Genomic DNA, 23,518 nt, shown 5'->3' with positions numbered 1-23,518 from the left:
TAAAAGGGTAATATACAGCAAGAAGTCTCCTGTTATGCCAAACCTCTGCAAGACCGAAAAAAGGTAATCCCATGAAACCCTATCAAAGGCTTTTTCCGAGTCAAAACTCACAGCCATAGAAGGGATATGATGGGTGTGGCAGTAATCAATGGCAGTAATTAATCTGACTATGTGAGAACTAGCAGCTCGCCCCTTTACAAAGCCAACTTGTGAGTGAGAGATCAAGTCAGGGAGCACGCTACCCAACCGGTTTGCTAATACATTAGCCAACAGTTTTAGATCACAATTGAGCAATGAGATAGGGCGATAAGACGCAGCCAATTGTGGGTCTTTGCCCGGTTTGGGGAGTACCGTGATGTACGCTTTGTTAAAATCAGAAGGAAAGCTACGGGTCACCAATGCTTGTTGAAAAAACAATTGCAAAGTATCAACCAATCCTTCTCCCAATATTTTATAGAAATCATACGAGAAACCATCTGGACCTGGGGCCTTTCCAGATTTGCTATTCTTTATAGCCAAAAGGAGTTCTGGTTTGGTGAGAGGCGCGTTAAGCTTTTGCTTTTGGACGTCTGTTAGCTGCGGGATGTGCAAACGCGTGAAAAAATCCTGTTCCTCAGAAGCATCCCCCAGTCTATCTTCGGTGTATAGCTGGGAATAAAAAGTGCGGAACACTTCGCATATTTCATCCCCTTTGCGGGCCCAGGTACCTTGAGCGGTTTTTAGTTTTTCTATATAGGTTTTGCTATGACGGGTCCGAACCAGGTTCGCCATCAATTTACCCGCTTTGTTCCCATACCTAAAGAAAGAGTGTTCCTTAAACTGAAAGGCCTTAAGAGCTCTCTGCTGTAAATGTGCCTGCAACGTCCCTAACGTCAAATGGTATTGTGCCCAATTAGCCTGGGACGGATCTTGAACCAACAGCAGTTTGTCCTTCTTCAATTGTGAATCAAGACGTATTATACTAGCAGTCAGCTCCTTATTTCTGCGTCTGAGAAACGAGATAATCTCCCCTCGCATCACGGCCTTGCCTGTTTGCCAAAATAGTGCAGGGTCATTTCTGTATTGATTATTAGTGTCTTGAAATTGTGCCCATTTAGTCCTAAGGTAGTCACAGAATTTTTTATCGTCTTTTATATACGTGGGAAATTTCCAACAATTGGTATGGGGGACGTTATCGTCCCAGGCTATCTTGGCCCATATCAATGCATGATCAGAGACTCCAGGGGCCTCAATTCCTGTGTCCGCAACAAGTGGGAAAAGCACAGAATCCCCTAGTATGTAATCGATGCGGGAGAAGGTGCCGTGCGCTTTGGATATGTGAGTATAGTCCCTTTCCTCAGTATGGAGTACTCGCCAATAATCCATAAATTGTAAATTACAACAAAGTTGGCTAATGGGAGTAAGCGTGTCGGATTTTCGTCGTTGAGGCTTACCAGAGGATCTGTCCAAATCCAAATCATGAACGCTATTGAAGTCTCCTAGTAGCAATTGTCTGCCAACACCGTGGACATGATAGAGATTGGTAATGTTGGCAAAAAACTTGGGAGACGGAGCATTCGGGCCATAAATATTCCCAATCGTTATGTCTTTCCCATTAAGTTTCCCAGTAATAAGGATAAAGCGCCCCTCCGGGTCGTTAATCTCTTTAGATAATTGGAAGGAAATGTTTTTATGGAGTAAGATTGCGACTCCTGCTTTTTTCCCACAGGCTGCAGAAAAGAAACACTGGCCAACCCAATCCCTTCTTAGCTTTTTGGACTCTACTTCCGTTAAGTGTGTTTCTTGTATACATGCAATCTGTACTTTAGATCTCTTTAGGAATTGTAGGACCTTTGTTCTCTTGATGGGATTCCCTAATCCGTTGACATTTAGGCTGGCCAACTTCATGTAATTCCTACCAGTTCCTTACATATTAGATGCATAGCGCGGTCTATACAGGTTAAAGGATGGCAAACCCACCAGCCTAGGCTCGCCATCTGGCCGTAAACTGCAATACTACAATACCCATCTGGCCCGTAGGTCCAGGTCTCATTCCTCTGCAGTGTGATTATAACACAACATAAACTAATCAAGGTCCCTATGATATGCATGCCGTCCCGCTGCCCTACCCACCCCCCCATTCCCATCCCCATACCCATGCCTGTCCCCAAACTTGTACCCAAGAACTTACAAATTCACGAGGTCCCTTATCCAAGGGGGTCCTCTGGGGGTGCACTATTGATGTGATGTGCACCCTTCCTCCTGCAATCAAAGTGTTAGATATAGAAACAGAACATCAACAAAGTAATCTAGAAGAACATTTACGCCTCACAAGTGGTGGTTTGGCATTTCGGGGTGGTATACCCCTAAAGACATACTGCTGGGAGAAAGGAGAAAGAAAAATAAAAAAAAACAGAAAAACAAAGGTGAAAACAACTAATACAAACTTTTCAGTTCAAAAAAGGAAAAAATATCCAGTGTCAACGAGGTGTATCTTTGAGCTGAGTCAGAATTTGCCAGAGGCATAGCAAGAAGCGGTCTGTCCCATCTGTGAAAGATCATATAATCAGTTCACTCATACCCATCACAGGCCTCATAAGCATGTTCTTGAAAGGGCAGTAGCAGTCAGTTAGTGGTCATCAGCCCGATTCCCAACCGTGCAAAGTCTTGCCACCAAAGGTTCGCCGATTCCATGACACTGTGAATTGTTGCTGTAAGCGAGGATCATATCATACGCCCCAAACTGTCATTTCATGGCATACGAAAGGGTGCCAGTAACAGAGGGAAATCGGCACTCTCATGCCCACCAAGCGTACATCTCTGGTATGTCACAGTCGATTAGCCCACAAGTGCAGTCCTTGGTGCTCAGTGCCCTCTGGCGCAAACAAAAATGGCTCACATGCGTAAAACAGCAAGCGTTAAGAAGAAACCTGCCAGTGATCAGCATAAACGAGCGCTGCTGCTAGGAATGTCCGCATCTAGGCAGTACTGCAGCACGGGGAAAAAAAGAAAAACAACAAAAACCAAACCTGAAAGTTCCCGGTCATCCATGAGAAGGCCGGTTCCACCACGAGACGTCTTCAATCGCACCACCATTGATGACGCAGATGAAATATTCAGGCGTCTCCAAGCTTTGCAATGCAATCCTTCGCCGGCTCGACTGCTGTAAAAACATGCTCTTTACCGCCATATCGGAACTTCAGGGTTGCCGGATAAGCCAGTTGGAATCTTATATTCTTGTTATAGAGGTCCGTACACAAAGGGCTAAATTGTTTACGCTTTTGGGCGAGCGCCACGGAGAAATCTTGAAATAATCGTATATCCGCCTCTTTATACTTCAATGGCTGTTTGGTACGATAGGCCTGAAAAATCTTTTGCTTTTGTGACCAGTTCAGGAGTTTGGCAATTATAAAGCGGGGGCGGTTTTCTCCATCACGGCGCCTTCCCAGCCTATGTGCCCGCTCAATGTGAAAATCTCGTCCGAGGTCTGGTAGGCCCAATGCTTCGGGAAGCCACTCTTCCAACAGAGCTTCTAAGTTAGATTCTCCCACTGATTCCGGAAATCCGGCGAGCCTAATGTTGTTCCTCCTGGCCCGGTTTTCAAGATCATCGATCTTTTCTGCCTGATTAGCCACTTTAGTTTCTAAGGCCTGTACCCTGCTCTGCGTGGCTAGGGACGAGTCGTCCAACTCAGATACTCTGGATTCTAGTTCAGCTAGACGGGGAGGTAAGTCCGTAATTGAGTCTCTGAGTTCCTTCATTTGTGAGGATAATTCGGCAAACCTACCGTCTAGCGCCGCCACCACAGCATTAGTGACCGTTAGAGTAAGATCGGTGTGCTGAGTCGAATTGATCGGGGTAGTGTGTGGCGTCGGCCTACTTGGTGGTTCCGCCATTTTGTGAGTCGCTGATCCCGGTTTCTCCTTTTCTTTTTTACTGCCTTTTAGGGGCATAGTCCCTGCTCCTCGCAGCATAAATTTGTCTATAGACATCAACGGACCCAACCAGATAAGTGAAGAAAGGTTCTGCCTAAAATGAGCATGGATGTCTGTTGATTGCAGGAGGGGAGCGCACGGAGCTGAGCCAAAAATGTCCGCTCAGCTACATCGCATCACGTGACCCCCCCACTCACTACTAAACATTTCTATAGCGCTACATGACATACATAGCACTGTACAAACACACAAAAAATACAGGACCTGCTCAATAGAGCTTACAATCTAGTAAGACCAACATACAGGACAATTATTTGATGTAAATGATATTAAAGGTGTAGGACTGACTGGGTGGGAGGTCTGGGTGAACTGGGGGGAGTTCAGGCTGCAGAACCAGAAGGGGCTCAATGACCTGGAGAAGGATTGGGCAAACTGGTGCAATTGGTTAAACTGGTAACTTCCTTGACACATGCAAGTTTTAAAGAATACCAACCTAAGGGCCGGATTTTCAAAGCTCTATACACGTAAATCGGCTTACGCGCACCGAGCGGGCCTGTTTTTTAAAGGCCCGGCAACGTGCGTAAAGCCCTGGGAAGTGTCTAAGTCCTGGGGCTTTACTAAAGGGGCAGTCCAGGGAGGGGCCAGAGGCCTCCGACACAGCAGCCATTTGCCGCTGTGTTGGAGGATCATGTGCCGGCAGGCTGCTAGTGCACGCAACCTGCGCCTGCCTCCAGGCAGGTGCAAAAGGTGAGATAAGAAATTGGGGAGGGGGTTAGAGTAGCGCTGGGGGGGGGAATATTAGGGGAAGGGGTGAGAAGGTTAGTTAAGGGGGAAACGGGGGAAGCCCACGAGCATCGGCGCGCGCAAGGTGCACGCCAACCCCCGATTTTATAACATGCGCGAGCCAGGTAGCGCGCTCACATGTACACCCGCATGTAGGTCTGAAAATCTACCCCAAATTGCGTATATCCCAAAATATGAGAGTAAGCTCTGTTTTATTTTCACACACAATATACGCGTGTAAATATTTTAAAATGTAGAAAAAGTATGTGCGTTCAATGCAATGATATATGTTCTTTCAATATGTTGCATATATTCGTGAGTAAGCCTACATATTTGCGTATCTTGCGGGGCAGGGATACACGTATTTTCTAAAACATGTGGCTTATAAAATACTACTGTAGATCTGCTTGCGGCCATATATGCACATATATACAGCCACATGCAGTTCATTAGTTATCCTTCCTCTGTGTCTTCATGGCTGACTATGAAATCTTCAGTAAATATGATCTTGCAAATATATGATTTTCCCATGATGCTGTAGATGTGCATAGACATTCTAAAGCAGTGGCCTGCATGCTATTCTTAGGCCTCTGCTAATAGTGTCTTGTTTTGGGTTGTTCTATTACAATGAATAACTGTGCAAACAACAGAAGCAACCTTTTTTTGTTTTCCCACAGGGAGAAAGGAAGGAAGAAATTCATATTTTTTGTTTGTTTTGATAGATGATATCAACAGAGTACCGATTAAAGAGGAAGAGGAGAATAGTAAAGAGAGTGAAGATGAATCTGATGCATCTAGTGATGAAGAAAGTGACTCTGAAGATTCCTTCAGATACATCAATGCGTCATTTATTACTGTACGTTTGGAAGTTAGAGTAAACACTGTCAACCTCAATCTTGCATATTAAAATACATTTTCCTTCTTTTCTCTTCTTTGCAGGTGTGTGTGTGTGTGTGGTGGGTTTCCACCTCAGTTTCATTCAAGCAGGACAGGGGAAGAGGACATTTTTTTTGTTTGCTTCATTTAAGGCATCTTTCTCCCCTATCAAGGTTCTCCTTTCCATTTCAAAGTTTATTTTTACTTTTATAAAAAGTGTAGTTTAAATAGGGGTTTTCAGGTTTGTGTATAATCTAATAGGATCTCTGATGCAGAGAAAAGAGTTGCCTCATTGCATCGTGGAGGGGGTCAACTTCTATTGGGTTTCATCAAGAAAATCACCCACAATGCAGTGAAGCTGTTCTGTCGAGAGGCCTTAAACAAATCTACCTCCAGGAGCCATTACTGGTGCTGCAAAAGAAAGGGCTCCTGTTTTAGCTGCTGGATGGCCGGCAACTTTAGCCGGATAAACTTATCCAGTAAGCACGGGTGCACTGCTGAATACACCCGGCCAACTCTAAGTTAGCTTTAATAAGTTTATCTGCATAACTCTAGGACGCCTCTCTGGCAGTCTTTAAGTTAGCTGATTATCAGGCCGATACAGTACAGTGTGCTCCGATGGAGCGCACTGTTAGCCTGCTATTGGACGCGCGTTTTCCCTTACCCCTTATTCAGTAAGGGGAGAAAAACGTGCGTCCAACCCGCCGAACCTAATAGCGCCCTCAACATGCAAATGCATGTTGATGGCCCTATTAGGTATGCGTGCGCGATTCAGAAAGTAAAATGTGCAACCAAGCCGCACATTTTACTTTCAGAAATTAGCGCCGACCCAAAGGTCGGCGCTAATTTCTTCCGGCACCAGGAAAGTGCACAGAAAAGCAGTAAAAAGTGCTTTTCTGTGCACCCTCCGACTTAATATCATAGCGATATTAAATCGGAGGTCCCGAAGAGTGAAAAAAGTAAATAAAAAAAAAATTCTGAATTCGGCCCGCGGCTGTCGGGCCGAAAACCGGACGCTCAATTTTGTCGGCGTCCGGTTTCCGAGCCTGTGGCTGTCAGCAGGCTCGAGAACCGACGCCGGCAAAATTGAGCATCGGCTGTCAAACCTGCTGACAGCTGCCGCTCCTTTTGCCTGTTTCTACCACTGGGCCTAATTAGCATACAGACTCGCGCGCTCCGGCGAGTGGCCGGTGCGTGCGCCGGGAGAGTGGGCGTTCGCCCGCTCTCCCACAAACTTTACTGTATCGGCCCGTATGGTAGCCAGATAACGCTGAAAATCAGCTTGTCCTGGCTAACTTAAGTGTCTGTGTAATAAGCCATGCATTAAAACTGTGAGCTGAAATTCAGTGATTGAACAGTGTGGGGCGGATTTTAAATGCCCTGCGCGCGTAAATGCGGCCGGATTTATGCGCGCAGGGCCCTCGCGCGCTGGCACGCCTATTTTGCATAGGCCGCTGGTGCACACAGAGCTGCGGGACACGCGTAAGTCCCGGGGCTTCGTAAAAGGGGCGGGGAGGGGGCGTGTCAGGGGTGTTCCCAAAATGACGCGGCGTTTCGGGGGCGTGACGCGGTGTTTCGGGGGCGGGCCCGGGGGGCAAGGCATCGGCCCGGGGGTGTGGTCGAGGCCTCCGGACCAGCCCCCGGGTCGGGTGATGGCACGCCAGCAGTGTGCTGGCGCGCACAGATTTACGTCTGCTTTTAGCAGGCATAAATCTGCCAACAAAGGTAAGGGGGGGGGTTTAGATAGGGCCGGGGGGGTGGGTTAGGTAGGGGAAGGGAGGGAAAGGTGGGGGGAGGGCGAAGGAAAGTTCCCTCCGAGGCCGCTCCAAAATCGGAGCGGCCTTGGAGGGAACAGGCAGCACGCGCTGGGCTCGGCGCGCGCAGGTTGCACAAATATGCACCCCCCTTGCGTGCGCCGACCCTGGATTTTATAAGATACGCGCTGCTACACGCATATCTTATAAAATCCAGCGTACTTTTGTTCGCGCCTGGTGCGCAAAGAAAAGTATGTGATCGCGCAAATTTTTAAAATCTACCCCTTTCTTCACACACACATTGAAAATGTTTTAACTTCTGATGCAATAAGCCAATGGTATGATAACACACTGACAATTAAAACAAAAAAATGATGCTAGTCTGAAAATGCATGTAAAAAATACTTAGTGCAGATAAAACCATGAGTTATGCACATAAACCATGTTTTCTGTTCATAAAATATGATTTATGCACACACAAATTTTCTGCTTAGAAAACCATTGGGCACCATTTTTAGAAGGATTTACACAATTAAAACTGGGTTGTATACATATAATTGCACTTTGCGCACCTAAGTGGGCTTTTGAAAATTGCTAGGATAATGTCTTTCTTTTACATGCACAACTCCTTTGAAAATTGCACTTTATCTGTGTAAGTGGGCGTTTGAAAATTGCTACACTAGTATGTTACATTTCGTGTGTAATTCCTTTCAAATTGTCTCCAATCCGACCAGAGACATGCCAGGGAGTGGAACTGAGTCAGAGTTAGCACTCACGTGCATACTTATTGATTTGAAGAAGTTTGCGTATATGTATGCACGTACAAGTTACACCCTCTGAAAAGGAGGGCATGACTTTGCATGACTGAATTTCCGCATGTGCCTCGCCACTTACTTGCCAATTTCCAAAGCAAATTTACGCAGTGCAGTGTACATGTGGACCCTACTGCTGTATGGGGAGTGATAAAATAACCCTCACGAAGGGTATGTTACTGAAACATTTCTCAGGGTAAAATGGATCTGATCTTGTGGAAATTCCTTGTTATAAAACTGCCTGCCCAATAGGCAGGTAAATTTCTGCGTGTAAAGCCCGTATGCAAATAAGTTGATCTGAACCCAGAGGCATTCAGCTTGGGGATTGGGTTGGTGAAGGGTTTATCTTTACGTGCAAAAGAACGTAGGTAAATTTCTCTCAAAAATTTCTATGCACAAAATCAGGACGAGGAAATATCTGCAGATAAGTTTATCTGGTTTTTTTTTTTGTCTTGTTTATTTTATATTAATGCTTTTTTACTTGGCTTTGTTGTTTTAAGATTGATTGTTTTTATAAGTTTTATGTATCGATTATTTTATGTTACCTGTTCTTATTAGGAATTGTCTTTTATATGCTGCCAAGAAATTTTTTCATAGGCAACTTATAAATCACATAAATAATTTTGGTGAGATAATTTTCAAAAGGAAAATGCAAGTTTTGGTGAGATAATTTTCAAAAGGAAAATCCTTTGAAAATTGGTGTCATTTACAGTATATACATATTTGATGTCAAATCTATGCAGGCTGTTACAAAATTACCCCTTTAATGGAAGTTAGATTTATATCTTGGGGTCAATATTTAAAGCAGTTTGTCTGGTTATGTTTGTGGCCAATGCAATACCGTGCGTTAGCTGCTGTGCATGGCTTAACGTGATTGGATGTGCATCCATAACCCCTGATCCAATACGTGGATTAGTGTGCCCAAATCACTGTATAGCCAATAGCGCTCATCATGTGTAAATTCATGTAGATGAGGCTATTAGCGAATCCCCGTGATCGAACACATTTTCTGCATGACCAATGTGCCCTTGCAATGTGGAAAATTTCAAGCCAGGCCAGGGCTGACGTAAAGGTGTGCCATGTTCAAGGGCGTATTGAAAAATAGAATGATCCTGCTTGCTGTGATTCCTCCTAATAGTATCATACTGATATTTAGTTTTGGAAAAAAAAAAATCTGGATCTTGTGTGTGTATATGTTGGTAGTGAGAGAAACTGGAGTGTCCGTTTTCTCTCCTATGCGCCCAAAGCAGAGGAGGCACTAGGCACATAGGATGAAAGAGAGAAAGCCAGCCTCTTTATAAAGCCTTCATAGTTATTCAACTGTTTACATCACTATAGGAGGGCCAGCTAATAACTCGAGGTGGGGTTTTGGTAGTGGTTTAGTGTTTGGGGGCCAGTTTTACATGCAGAGTGAGACGTACAAACAGCACAGTACACCTCAGTGAAGATTTGATGTCATTTGGAGTGAGGAATTATGGATTGTGTCTGAATATAGACCTCATAAAAGTACAATTCAAACAATAAAATAGCTTTCATTGAACTGACAATGAGCAACTTTCTGCTCTTCTAGAAACATGATTCCATGAACTAGTCAATGATTTTTGGGAGACAAAGGTATTTTTTTTTTATTCTATTCAAGCTCAAAATTAGTGTGTACCTGATTTATGGAGCGCAAGTACCTACCAGATATGAAACATTTATTGGTGGATGGTGTGACAGATCTCGTTGAGGTCACCAAATCATCAGAGTAGTGCCACAGTAACCAATGTTGGCACATTCATGCCTTTTCTTTAATACTCTGCTTTGGGTTTGCAACAAAAGTAGAATTAGGGTTTGTCCTAGGACTTTGGTAAGATCTGTATTGTAATTTGTATTGCTTGGTGATGGATAAGAACCAACTGTCACCAAGTAGTTTATATTTTAAGCCTAATAAAAAATATTTGAACAAAATATAAATTAAGTACACGACGTATATTTTTTCTTATTTTAGGGCTACTGGTCTCCAAAAGCAATGATCGCTGCACAGGGACCACTAAACAATACAGTTAACGACTTCTGGCAAATGATATTTCAAAGAAAAGTGAAAGCAATCGTTATGCTGACGGAGCTCAATGAGGGAAACCAGGTTCGTAGGCTTTCATTTCCAGTGTGAGATCTGAGTCTCTTTTTTTGCACCATAAGGAGAAGAAAGCAGAAAGTAACCATGTTAGCCCATCAGGAATTGCCTGAAGAAGGGGTCTGAGTCACTCTGACCTCTTGAAAACATTCATTAGACTATTTTAAATGTATCGCTTCTATCCAACTACTCTGCTGGTTTTCCTGCAATTAATTTTAAAGACAGCATATTAATTTGAAAGGAAAAGGGGTAATGAAAAATGCCATGAGCAACAGTTATTCTTTTTCTAGGGCTCCTGTACAAAATACTGGGGAGAAGAAAAACAAACATATGAAGACATAGAAGTCGAAATGAAGGATGTGAGCAGTATTCCCAGCTGCACCATTCGCACCTTTGAAATAAGACATGCAAAGGTAAAAATAGAAGCCATGATTAATAGGACTTTTCTGATGATTCTGTCACTTGATTACCATATGAGAGAGAATCAAAAGCAAAATGATTGCCACTAACTACCTGCAGGGTACCTTGTTTGCTATCTTTAATACAGTAGTTTTATGCTTTAATGCATGTAACAAATCATTCTGTAATTCTACAACTATGAAGTTCCTGTTAACTTCCTTTACACATGAACATTAATTCCATCTCAAAAATGTAAAAATGATGGGGGAAACAATTATTTCTTTAAATATTTGCTTACCTCATATTCTGTTGTAAATTCCTTTCTTTTAATATTTGAGATTAATATAACTCTATGTAATAGAGAAAAGAAAAACAGCCTGTTATGTAAATGGGCCTCATTTTCCACTCCGCTCGCACGCGATAAGGGACCTTTCGCACGTGAAAAGTCCCTTATCGCGTGCGATACCAAGATGGGAGCGGAGTCGGCCCTGGAAGAGGAGGAGTCGGGCGTCACCGGGGCCGACTCTGCACCAACGCTGCGGACAGCGAAAAGGTAGGTGCCTTTTTGCTGCAGCTTTCGCTCCCAATAGCTACACCTCCTATGGTGGCGCGAAACCGGCAGCGATCGCACCGCTACAGTGCGATCGCTGCCGGCTAGCGCAGGCCCTCTCCCCGTTTTGGCCCCCCCGCCCCTCATCTTCTAAAGTATCGCAGGCCTGCGATACTTTAGAAAATGTGGCCCAATGTGTCTCACTCAGTAAGCTGGGCAATAACTTTCTTAAACTTATGATGGAAACCCTTAAGACTTATGAATCCCATAAGTTTCAGGATTCTTATAATGCAGGGCTTCTCAAACCTGTTCTTAGGAACCCCAGCCAGGTTTTCAGGATATCCACAATAAATATGTATAAGATAAATGTGCATAAAATGGAGGCCCAGTATAAGGAAATGTATCTAATGCATTTTCATTGTGGGTATCTTGAAAACCCAACTGGCTGGGGGGTGAGATGGAAATGTGGATCCTGAGGACAGATTGGAGAAGCCCTAAATTAAGGTATGTGCACAGACTGAGACACATTTTAATAACTATGATGGTCCCTCACTGTGATTAACAACTGAATTGGCTGCTGGACTGTGGTTTCCAGTTGATTCCTGAAATTTGGATTGGTCCATCTCCAGTTGTAATTGCAAAAGAACAAAATCATATCTATGAACCTTTGTCACCAAAAAAAGGAACAAACTGTTATCTAGCTCGGGGCTTCCCAAACATTTAGAAAATATGACCCCATTTTAGCACTCGAAAATTCACATGACCCCAGAGGATGAACAAAAGAAATGAGCAGGGGTGTGGCTCCCCTCTAGCAATCTCTTCACTCTCACCCTCATACTTCAGCTGATCTCCTCTTTCAGCTTCCACTCTTTCTCTAGTCAATTCCTTTGCTCAACCTTCACCCCTTCCAGAGATCATCTGTTAATCTCCTCCCTTCCAGTGAAACTCCTCTTTCAACCTCCACCCCTTCACTTGAATCCCTCTTACATCCCTCAGTGCCTCTTCCCCCAGCCCATCCTCTCTCCCTCATCCCCTCCAGCCCTTTTTGCTTCCCTCCAGCTGAGCCTTCCTTAGCCACAAGCCCTTCTTATATCCTAACTGATCCTTTGTCATGCCCTACTTCTCACCCCATCCCCATTCCCTGCTAACTCTCATCCCCATCCACCATCCCCTCCAAACCTTCTCTCACAAACCCCAGCTGATCCCTTCACACTCCCAAAGCTTCTTTCTTACATTCCCCATCTGACCTGTCATTCTTCACAGCTAATCCCTCACCACCTGATCCAACCCTTGAGCTTCTCCTGCATCTCATCCCTCTCTTCAAAGAGCCCCTCTTCCAAACTGCCCTCGTTTCCCACCTATTGTCATCCATCTTTGGACCCAGGGCCAAAGGTGGATGGCAATAGGTGGGAAAAGAGGGCAGGGTGCTTACAGGGGTCACATTTTCTCTTAGGTATGTTCAGTGGTGGGTGAGGAGAAAGGAACAGTGGCAATCTCCACCAGCCTATTCACACTCAGCTTTCCCATTGCCTCATGGCTGGTCCCAAGCCTGACTGTGATCTGCAAGTGGCAACAGAATTAGAAATGAAAGGCAGCAAGCTCACAGGCCCTGCAGCGACCCCAATCCCTTTTTACACAGGGCTTCCTATTACCACAGAACTCTTGTGAGGGTAATGCTGCTGTAGGGCCGGTAAGTGCATGCTGGCTCACAGGCCCCATGCTGACTTCCACTACTATTGCTTCTGCTGTCTACCGTTTGAGGCACCTGTGACCCCATTTGGGATCCTGACCAATAGTTTGGGAAGTCTTGATCTAGCTCATGATGTCTAAACAAGGTTTCTTAGAACAAATTTTGAGTGATCAATATAGGTAAAAGATGTTAGTGTAGCTGCATTTAAAAAAGGTTTGAACAAGTTCCTGGAGGAGTAGTCCATAAACCATTATTAAGGTAGAGTTGCAAAAATCTGCTGCTTACTACTAAAAACCAACATGTAATCTGTCTACCCCTTGGGATTCTGCTAGATACTTGTGATCTGGATTTGCCACTGTTGGAAACAGAATAGTGACCTTGATGGACCTTTGGTCTGATCCAGTATGACAATCATGTTCTTTTGTTGCATATTGCAATAGCCACAGAGAGAAGGCATGTGTTACATGGGCAGGTAGGCTGGATTCAGGTAATTTCCCCAACAGGTGCAGTACAGGACTTCAGGAGAGAGGACAAAAGTCTTCTGCATGGCCAGCCCCATCTCCCTTGGGTTGAGCCTGCAGGTTCTGGGGGCCAGCAGGACTTTCCTGGCAAGGTACATGATAGTGGTCAGCAGGATAGTAACAAGAGACAAGGCTGGAACTGAAGACAAGGACTGAGAGACAGGCAGGACTGAGAGACAGGCAGGAGCTGGAGGTGAAGTCTGGAACTGGAGAAAAGGTCTATATTGGAGACAGGGACTGGAGCTGGAGTCAAATCCTGGAGCTGGAGACAGGGACTCGACCTGGAGGAATGGCAGTAGTGGGAAACAAGGGCTGGAACTGAAGGCTCACAGGGAGCACTGGGATGGACAAGACTGGTTTCTGGACAGAACAGGACACAGGAACAGGGCAAGGAAAATATAAACACAAGTAACCAGGAACTAAAGCAGAGCAAATATAAGACAAAATAAGGAACCAACAGACAAAGAGGCCTAAGCAGGCCACAAAGCAAGGCAGGGCAAAGTGAGACTAGAAGGTGTGCTGGCCACAAGGCAGGCAATATGGCCAAGGAGGCCACATGACAAGGCAGGAAGGTCAAGGAAGCCACAAGGCAAAGTCAAACAAGAAGGCTACAGGGTAAGCAGAGGAAAGGCAAGGTGGGCCAATGCAAGGAGCCAAGGTGACTCAATGAAGAGGCACTGGGTTGTGGGAGAGGCAGGGCTACATAGGGCTGGCCTTGCCGAGTCATGGAGCCATCAAGGATGTGGCTAGATTGGGAGAGAGTGTGGCTCTGTGGGGACCTCTGCTGTTGCAGCACAGAGAAGGTAAATATCTGGTATTCAGCTGGTTAGGAGCATGTTCAGTGGTCTCTTGCTAGCTTCTAACAGGCCCTGTTTGCTACCGTTAAAGAAGTTTGAATTAAGCTCATGTTATTTCGCATGGAAATTTACCTTGCCAACACGTATTTTATCAAACCCTTTTGTAGAGGAAAGAAATCCGCAAAATCTGTCACTACAACTACCAGCAATGGACTGAAAATGAGCTTCCCAAGGAACCCAAAGATTTGGTTGCTATGATTCAGAACATCAAAACTAAACTTTCAAAAAGAATCACCTATGAACACAAACATGATAGCTCCGTTCCTCTTCTTGTTCATTGCAGGTACGAAATCATTTATAGCAACTGCTTGGCAAGGCACTGACATTTTTGGAATAGCTTTGCGTATACTTTTCTATTTTTCTAAAACTTTCCTTCTATTCCATCTCTGTTAAGCAGTGACCAGCATCAGGTTTAATTGGAGCATAAGGAGAGCAAATTTTCATATTTGCAATTTATATTAAAGCTTAGAAGATATATTTCAGAGGGACCAATTCCCCCCTGCTATCGGTTAAATATAGGGTACAATGCAAAATACTATGTATACTTCACAACACGATCAATAAAAATAATACTGACTGGCTGTGCAACATTGCACTCCACAACAAAATTTAAGGTTGGCAAGCTAGGGTCTATTACAAATACCATCATTGTATTCTGCTCATTTAAGTGAAGTGAGAGAGAGAGAGCGATTTCAATCACCAGACCCAAACTACAGAATTCATTGCCAGGCAAATTACATGTTCAGATGGACATACAGCTGTTCAAGAAAGATTTAAAAACATGGCTATCTGGTCTAGCATATGCTGGCTAGGAGAAAGTGAGCGAATCAGAAGTCTAGGGATCTAAGCTGGAGAATTGTTTTATATATAATTACATTTTTCCAGCACTTTGTATACTGCCACTGTAATTACTGTTTTATTGATGTATTTTATTGTGAATTGCCATGATTGTCTGCAGAACATCGGTATATAAATATGAATGAAAGAATAAATAAATCTTTGACTGATATCCTGTTGCAAATAGGGTGCTTGCTCTGTGGAAAAATCTTATCTGACAGTCTGGATTGACTCTGTCCCGGTGAATACATGGGCAGGGCAATTTTTGAAAGGCATTTACCTGTGTAAACAGCCTGTCAGAAAATTGCCCACTTTGTACACGCTTAAAAAAAACCCCACGAGGTTCAACAACGCGTCTTATTGTACCCACGGGAAAAGTAAATGCGTGTACATAAGGTACACGCATAACCCTTTTAAAATGCCCCTGCACGCGCCGAGCCTATTTTGCATAGGCTCGGCGGCGCGCACAAATCCCAGGTCACGCGTAAATCCCGGGGCTTCGCTAGGGGGGGGGGGCGTGTCGGGGGCGTGTCGGGTGGGCGGCGTGACGTTCGGGGCATTCCGGGGGCGTGTCGGTGGGCATGGTGCTGGCCCGGGGGCGTTCCGGGGCATGGCCGAGGCATCCGGAACAGCCCCCAGGTTGGGAGATGGCGCGCCAGCAGCCCGCTGGCGCACACGAGTTACACCTGCCAGAGGCAGGTGTAACTTTTACAATAATGGTAAGGGGGGGTTTAGATAGGGCCAGGAAGGTGGGTTAGGTAGGGGAAGGGAGGGGAAGGTGCGGGGGGGGGGTGATTTCGGAGCGGCCTCAGAGGGAACGGGCAGCGTGCGCAGGGCTCGGCGCGCGCAAGGTGCACAGATGTGCACTCTCTTGCGCGCGCCGACCCCAGATTTTATAAGATACGCGCGGCTACGTGCGTATCTTATATAATCCAGCGTACTTTTGTTCGCGCCTGGTGCGCGAACAAAAGTATGCGCGCACTCTATTTTTTAAAATGTACCCCTGTGGATACCTTTCCCAGTATTAGTGCACAGTCTGTGAGGAAGGTACTCAAGGACTTTGAACCTAGCCACATAGTTTTGAACATTACCTCCTTTGTGCTACATATTCAAAAGTTTGCATTTGCCCTGTAGCCTGATGAAGGTACAATGATTTCCTAAATGCTGGATGTCTTACTTTTTACAACAAGAAATTGTACCTTGAAAATGTACTGAAGATTTTGGTGGTATTTTTTACCTTATTGTATGGGTCAACTGCCCTTGTAGAATTGATCACAATAAGGTTACTATTCAAAGACTATATTCAGATAACTTTGAGTTATCCAGGTAAATCCCGACTATCTTGGCCATTCATCTGGATAATGTTATCTGAATAAGTCATTATCCAGATAAAATTTATTCAGGTAACTTGGAGGCTTTTCAGGTGTGCTCTGCAATTGGAGTTGACTTATCAAAATATCCAGCTAGTTCTATTTAGAATTAGTTATTTGGTTAAGTCTAGACATGCATCAGAACAGGGGAAAATTTATCAGGGGATGTGTTCCCTAATAACTTGACCTTAGCTGGCTAAATTCAAGTAATATAGCTGGTTAAATGGTGACCAAAGTAAAAATAACGGCTGAACAAGTCTGCTGGCCCGATTCCCTATCCTTCCATACCAGTGACACTGTCAGACCTTGCGCTCGATCTCCTTTCCCCAAGCATTCCCAAGTAAAGTTAAAATTTTATGGCCCTTACAGGCCAATTCCCTCCTCCCAAATAACCCTTTCTCCAGGCCACCTGTTACTACCACCCCAACTTGCCCCACCTTCACTCCCTCCCCCCCCCCCCCCCAAACCCTCTGATCATAATGCTGGAAGCAGCTTGGAGCAGTATGAGGGTATCCAGTGGTTTGGAGAATTTGGAGACAAGTTGGTGTGTGTTTGTTAGTTCTTAATGGATCAATTCTTATTACATTTGTAAAACAGAGTGATGTACAATAGTCAAAATGTGGTCAAAAACTAACAAAACAAGTTAATATCAATAATATAGAACACAAATAATAAAATAGCCTCATAAAATTATAAATTACTTACAAAATAAAACTAGCAAAACCACATAATATAATTATAAAATAGTAAAATATAATGAAATATATATATATAAAAAAGATATAAATAAAATAAAATGATAAAGAGCTGGAGTAAAACATAAAATGCAAGAATAGGCAGCAGTATAAACTAAAAGTAGGAGTTAATTGGAATTAATGTGGGGATAGGCTTGCTGAAAGAGATGAGCCTTCACTGTTTTCCTGAATTTTAAGTGGCAGTGAGTTCCAAAAGCAGAGGGGTGAGAAAGAAAAGCATATTTCTCTGCATTTCTCAAACTGTATATCTCTAATTGAGGGTAGTACCAAGAGCTCCTGCTAGGAAGAACCATAGAGCTGGATTTTCAAAGGGTTAAGCGCATCGGGCCTATTTTCAAAAGGCCCGGCGACGTGCGTAAGTCCCGGGGCTTGCAAAAAGGGGAGAGGGCGGGGAGGTCCAGGGAGGGGGCATGTCCAGAGGCCTCCGCATGGCCGTTGTGCTGGGGATCGCGCGCCGACAGGCGGCCGGTGCACGCAACTTACTTCAGCCCCAGGGCTGAAGTAAGTTTTGTAACAAAAAAAAGAAGACGAAAAAGGTAGGGGGGAGAGGGCGGGGGAGGTAGGGGAAGGGAAGTTGGGGTGGGGGGGGGGTAGAGAACGGGGAAAGGCAGAGCAGCTCAGAGCGGGCTCGGCGTGCACAATTGTGCACCCCCTTGTGAGCGCCGACCCCCGATTTTATAACATGCGCAGCGAAATTGGGAGCCAATTGTATTGGAAGGTATTTATCCCACTGAATATCCCACTATGCAGAAAGGGGGCTGAATTAGCACAAGTTTGAAACTCGTGAGCAGTAATGTCAATTGTCAAGGCTTCAAACTATCTGTGAAATAATTCTCAAACATGATAGACCGATGCTAATCACAGTACTGATATTTGTAGCCACTAAGCTTAGTTAAGCACACATTTGCAGTGATTTGCACTTAGTACTAGTGCCATAAGAAAATATCATTCTGTTTTGTTTCCAGTGATGGGGCCCAACAGACGGGAACTTTTTGCGCTTTGTGGAGCCTCTTGGAAAGTGCCGAGGTAGAAAATGTAATAGATGTGTTTCAAACGGTGAAAGCCTTGCGCAAAGAAAGGCCAGGAATGGTTGCTTCATTAGTAAGTAAATCGATAGCATCCACAGTACTGTATTATGCTATTTTCGGACAAAAGTATTTATCATAGGGTAACTTAATATACTGCACAGTAGCAACAGATAACTAATTTGGCTTACAGTCTGTAAGTACTTTGCTGTTAGAAATCAATTAAAATAATGCTGATGGCGAACATTCATCTCAGTGGGTCTCAGAGCAGGGGCAACCATATGTCTGCAGCAGGCCTAGGCCAGATGGTAATTGCTGGACACTTCCTAGTTTAAAATACAAACCCAGGCCATGAGTTCAGATTCAGGACCCGGAGAGCCTGACAGGGTCCTTATGCTCTGCTCTCCTGAAACTTGGGGCCCTGGGACATTTGTATATGTTCTGCTGTCCGAGAATAAAACAAATAAAGAAATATGCACTGTATAAAAACTTCTCGATCTGTAGTGTGTTGCCTTCGCAGCACTTGCTTTGGTAGTGCATGTACTGAAACTGGAAGGATGCAGGGAAAATTAACGTGGCCACGTTGGAAGGGTGTGAATATATTTGTATAAGTAAGGCAAAGGGAGTTGTGAAAATAGCAAAGCAGTCAAATGCTGCTGTTTATTATGCCTATTTTTATCTTAGAAATTCCCATTAAATTCCATGAAAAAATTCATGGAAGCTGACATTTTCGGCAAATCTTTCTGCAAATGCAAAAAACCTAGGGGCGCATACATAGTAGCTGAATATTGTGTTTTTCAAAATATCTACTGTCATAAAAGTGGATATTTGGCTGCATTTCAGTGTCTTTTCAAACACAGAAATTTTCAGAGGACTGAATAAAGAAATTCCAAGTGAGCAGGGGGAGTTTTTTGATTATCAGGCCCTACTTTTCATCTTGTCTTGCCCACGATGAATATGTTTTGAAATTATATATAGTTTGAAATAGATTAGGTGTTTGGTATGACCTCCGTTTGGTAAAACCATGCTGCTTTGGCTTCATGTAATCTTCTGGATTTGAGGCACTTCTCTTAATAGTGAAAATTAACTGGCCTGGAGTTACCAGCTTTCTCCTCATTCACACCTTTGTGGAAAGGGTCTACGTCTTTCTGCTCCAGTCTTCTGGAACCATTTCTGCCAACAAAGAGTAATGATTGAACAGCTGCTGCCACCTTCCTTGATATCTCATCCAGCAAACCCGATGAAACTGTTGTGAAATAATTGATGAAGTGAAAACTTCCTTTTCGACATCCTTGTGCAGAGTAGCTAAATAAGACAACTTCTCAAAAACACTTGAAAATTAAAATCTCCCCAGGAGCCAGCTGAAATTTGGAAAACAACTTTGCTAATACTGCTGCTTTATATCAGCACTGTCCTAATATTTCCAGTAGGATTATTCAATTTATCTGATCTGCGCTACTTTTGCAGCCGCCTCTGTTCTGAGGCTCCATTAGAAAAGAACAGACAAGTTTCTCTATCCACATAGTTGTATAAAAAAAAAAAAAAGCACAGTAACCAATGCTGTCTTCTTTCCTTAGGAACATTATCAGTTCCTGTATGATGCCATTGCTGGCACCTTCCCCGTACAGCATGGACAAGCAAAGAAAAGCAGCCACCAGGAAGATACTGCTGTCATTGAGAATGAGACTGCCAAGTACGAGCAGGACCTGTTAGTTGACTCTGCTGGCACCGCCAGCCCGCCCGCGAAATCCAGCCAGGCCAATGAAGTAATCAAGGATTCCAACTCTATAAACAGCTCAAAGGAAACAGAAAACTCTGCCAACGGCCCAATGATGCCAAGTTCCACTGAGAACCTGCTGAAAATAGAGTAAATGGGAGATTCTAAGGAAACTTGAATGAAACAAAAGTAGACTATTGATTTCCTTTTTTTTTTCCAGATGGTACCGTGGCTCCTGTGTTCAGTTTGTGAACGGTATGGAAGGCTATAATATAGAGCCTACACAGTATTTCAGTACAGTATGTGAATGAATGAATGTAATGCACAGAAGAGTGGAGCATGCATGTTTGGGATAACACAACTGATCATTTTATTCATGTTTATCTTTTAAGCTTTTGGACAAAACTTTAAACATGTTTCATGTTACATTTTTCCGTTTTGTAATGCTTATTGTAATTGATGCACTGTCAAGGTATGGATTGATTGCAAATGCCAGTTTGTCAGATGCAGTGATTATTATTATTTTTTTTTAATGTTTTTTCATGCAAGCAACAAGGAAGATCCTAAAGAAAAAAAAGGTACAGTATTATTTGAGTATTTCTCTGGTGTCCTGGTAATGAGCAGAATTGTTAAATTTTACCTGCAAATATAGTAGATGTGGAACATGCCCTTAGGATGCCAGTTCTGGAGCTATAAACTACTTTGAGCTGCACCTTATGGTGTGTCATCCTCTGACTACTTACAGTGTTCCAGAAGTGAAGCCTGTTACCTACAAACCCATTAAACAATGAACTGCTCTATTAGGTCAAAGGATACAGTCCTCATGCCCCTTCAATATCATGATGCACTTAATAGAACCTTTGTTTTTTGTGGCCTTGCCACTGAACAGCAGGATAAAACTGTATATTAGTAGTATCTGTAAATTTAATTTAATTTTTAAACATAAACAATATTGTTCTGGGTCAATATAAACCACAATGCCCGGTAATTGTGCATTTCAATGGATGTTCTTGATGATCATTTTTTTCTGTTGGCTACTCAAGTATTTCAGATTAGAAGCCAAATACATCATGTTTAAGGGCTCTTGTTTTTAAAAATGGATTCTCTGAAGTTCTGCTTCTGGAAAAGAGCTTTTGCAAAACAGGGTGCCTACTGTGCTAATTTGGGGTGGATTTTATGGGAACTATAAAAAGCCTGGAGAAGGAGAAAGCAAAGGAGGGAAGGACACTTCAGCGAAGGCCTTCCGATGAGAAGCTCTATGTCTGTGGCAAAAGAGAGTAAAGAGAAGAGAGAGAATGTGTGACAACATCTGGAGCGTTTCCCCCCTTTACTTATGTGACCAAGGATTTACCAAATCCAATAAAAACGTTGGAAGTGTTACTGGAAGGAGAGAGACAAAGAAGGCAGAGGAGAGGATGAGATGAGGGTTGTTTTTTTTTTTTTAGCGGGGTCTAAAATAAAAGTTGATAGTTTGCTTGGTACCACAGTACATACATGAGTTTGAAAAGAGAGAGAGAGAGAGAATAGAAAGTCTTTAAAAAGAAGTTCTGAAGCGAAGCTCACAGCATAACAAAAGCTTCAGAAATTAGGGGCAAGGGGAGGTGAAAGATAAAGCAGAAGGGATCCCAGTTAAGGAAACGGAGTTTGAGCTGACCACAATGCACTCAAACATTAGGGGTTGAACAGAGGGCGAGGCTTCTTTTGTTGTTTGTTTCTTTGGTAGGAGTTTTCATTTCATTTTCCCATTTTATGTGCACCGCACTTAGCATGCATCACAATAATTTACCCCACGCCGAAATGGAAAAACGAAATGAAACTTAGTTTTGAAAATGACGCAAAATGAAGCAACCGGTATTGTTTATTTTGTTTTCAAGTGAAAGCAAACGCATATCAGACCTGAAACTCAATATGAAAGCCCTCCATTAGAGATAAAGAGCATTCCAAGATCATCTGAGGCAGGGGTGCCCTCCCCTTGGAGGGGAATGATCTGACAGTACTGGATGAAAGCTTCCAGTGATATGCAAGAAGGAAGAAGTCTAGAAAGAGGAAGTCGCATGGAAGTGTATCAAAGTTGTAACATGGAGGATAGGAGTCCTTGCAGCATCTCCCATTAAATGCTAAGGGCCGGATTTTCAAAAGGTTATGCGCGCTGGGCCTATTTTCAAAAGGCCCGGCGGCACTCATAAAGCCCCAGGACATGCCTAAGGCAGAGCGGCTCGGCGCAAGCAAGGTGCACAATTGTGCACTCCCTTACTCGCACCGACCCTTGATTTTATAACTTGCGCGCAAGTTATAAAATCAGGTGTACATGTGGGCGCGCCGGGTAGCGCGTGCACATGTAAGCCCGTGCGCACCTTTTTTAAATCTTCCCCTAAGAATGTTATTAGCAATTGTATGGTCTGGAGGCAGATAGTACTTGTTTTAATGCTTCACTCCTTAGATTTGCATAAAATAATGTATAAAAGCTAGCTGACTGTTACCCAGTCAATATTGAACCCCCTTCTTTTTTCCTACATGGTTCATTTTGGTTGCAGGTATAATTCAAAACATCTGTTCTTTTTTTCAGCTTTTTCAGTATGCTAAATAAATCAAGTATTTGCTTTGAGCCGAACTGTGGAAACACAGTATTGTTTTGTTCTGTGGTATTTTAAATCAAAATAAAAATGAAATGTGCATTCATTTGATATACCAGTTATTCAGAAATATGAAAAGCAATGGATGTAAATAAAGTATGAAGTTATGTGAGTGTTGATCTTCTAATCTTTCTTCAGGAGACATTTTTGTTGTCACTAATAAAATACTTCTACTGTAGGTTTTGAATACAATATTTCCCCAACCGTTATGTATAAGCAAAAACAAAGGCAACACATTTCAAACATGCTTGTAGGGACCTGAATTAGAGATGGTGGTCATCAGAATATTTAAGACTTTCTGTCTGTGACATTTAGAGAACTCTATGATTTGATAGTAACTATTAGCAAAGCCTGGGGAATATAGCAAAAAGATGTGAAAACACAGTGTATCTGGCCAGGGCCTAAAAACTACATTAAGTAGTAGAATATTTTATCAGATAGATAAATCGGTCATGGATGTATGATTGTTGCCGATCCAGTTTGTCTTGTTTTCTTTCTCGCATCTGAAGAACAGGGTGTGCTAGCATAATTAACATTTTTGAAAGTTATACAAAATGAGGATTTCAGAAAGAGGAGAAGTATATTCCTTTGCCAAATCCTTCCTCCCAAATATGGTCACCTCTAATTCCTCTTGAACTGTCGTGGGTTTAGCAGCCTCCTCACGTAATTGAGCTACCCACACAAAGGAGCTGGGTAGCAAAATTGCACACAAAAGCTTTTTCCCAGGTTGGTCAATAATAACTGCACCTCTTTAAGGTGTAGTAATCTCTTGGTGAAAACCAGCGTGGGAAGATGTTTTCATGCCAATTTTCACAAAATTCCTACTTAATTTTTATTCCATCCCACACCCTCCAAGTTTCAGGGCAGGTCACATGGTGAACATTCACAATTTTAAAAACAGGCTTAAAA

The 23,518-nt window shown here is 43.4% G+C and overlaps 1 protein-coding gene across 3 annotated transcripts in view; it reads left to right on the top strand.

Annotated features, from left to right (window-relative positions):
* The window catches only part of PTPRC (protein tyrosine phosphatase receptor type C), a 246,146-nt gene extending 223,486 nt beyond the window's left edge, over window positions 1–22,660 (top strand). For all 3 annotated transcript variants that reach the window (XM_029618223.1, XM_029618222.1, XM_029618221.1), the window contains 6 exons: window positions 5,420–5,553; window positions 10,130–10,264; window positions 10,546–10,668; window positions 14,380–14,555; window positions 18,200–18,335; window positions 19,837–22,660. In XM_029618223.1, the coding sequence (XP_029474083.1) occupies window positions 5,420–5,553; window positions 10,130–10,264; window positions 10,546–10,668; window positions 14,380–14,555; window positions 18,200–18,335; window positions 19,837–20,130 (998 nt within the window). In that variant the 3' untranslated portion in view covers window positions 20,131–22,660. The remainder of the gene's footprint in view (window positions 1–5,419; window positions 5,554–10,129; window positions 10,265–10,545; window positions 10,669–14,379; window positions 14,556–18,199; window positions 18,336–19,836) is intronic.
* The last annotated feature ends 858 nt before the right edge of the window (window positions 22,661–23,518 follow it).

This window comes from Rhinatrema bivittatum, chromosome 10 (assembly GCF_901001135.1).
Source record: "Rhinatrema bivittatum chromosome 10, aRhiBiv1.1, whole genome shotgun sequence".
In the NCBI taxonomy this organism is placed as follows: domain Eukaryota; kingdom Metazoa; phylum Chordata; class Amphibia; order Gymnophiona; family Rhinatrematidae; genus Rhinatrema; species Rhinatrema bivittatum.
The sequence above is the reverse complement of the archived record's forward strand: the minus strand, read 5'-3'. Positions and strand labels throughout refer to the sequence as shown.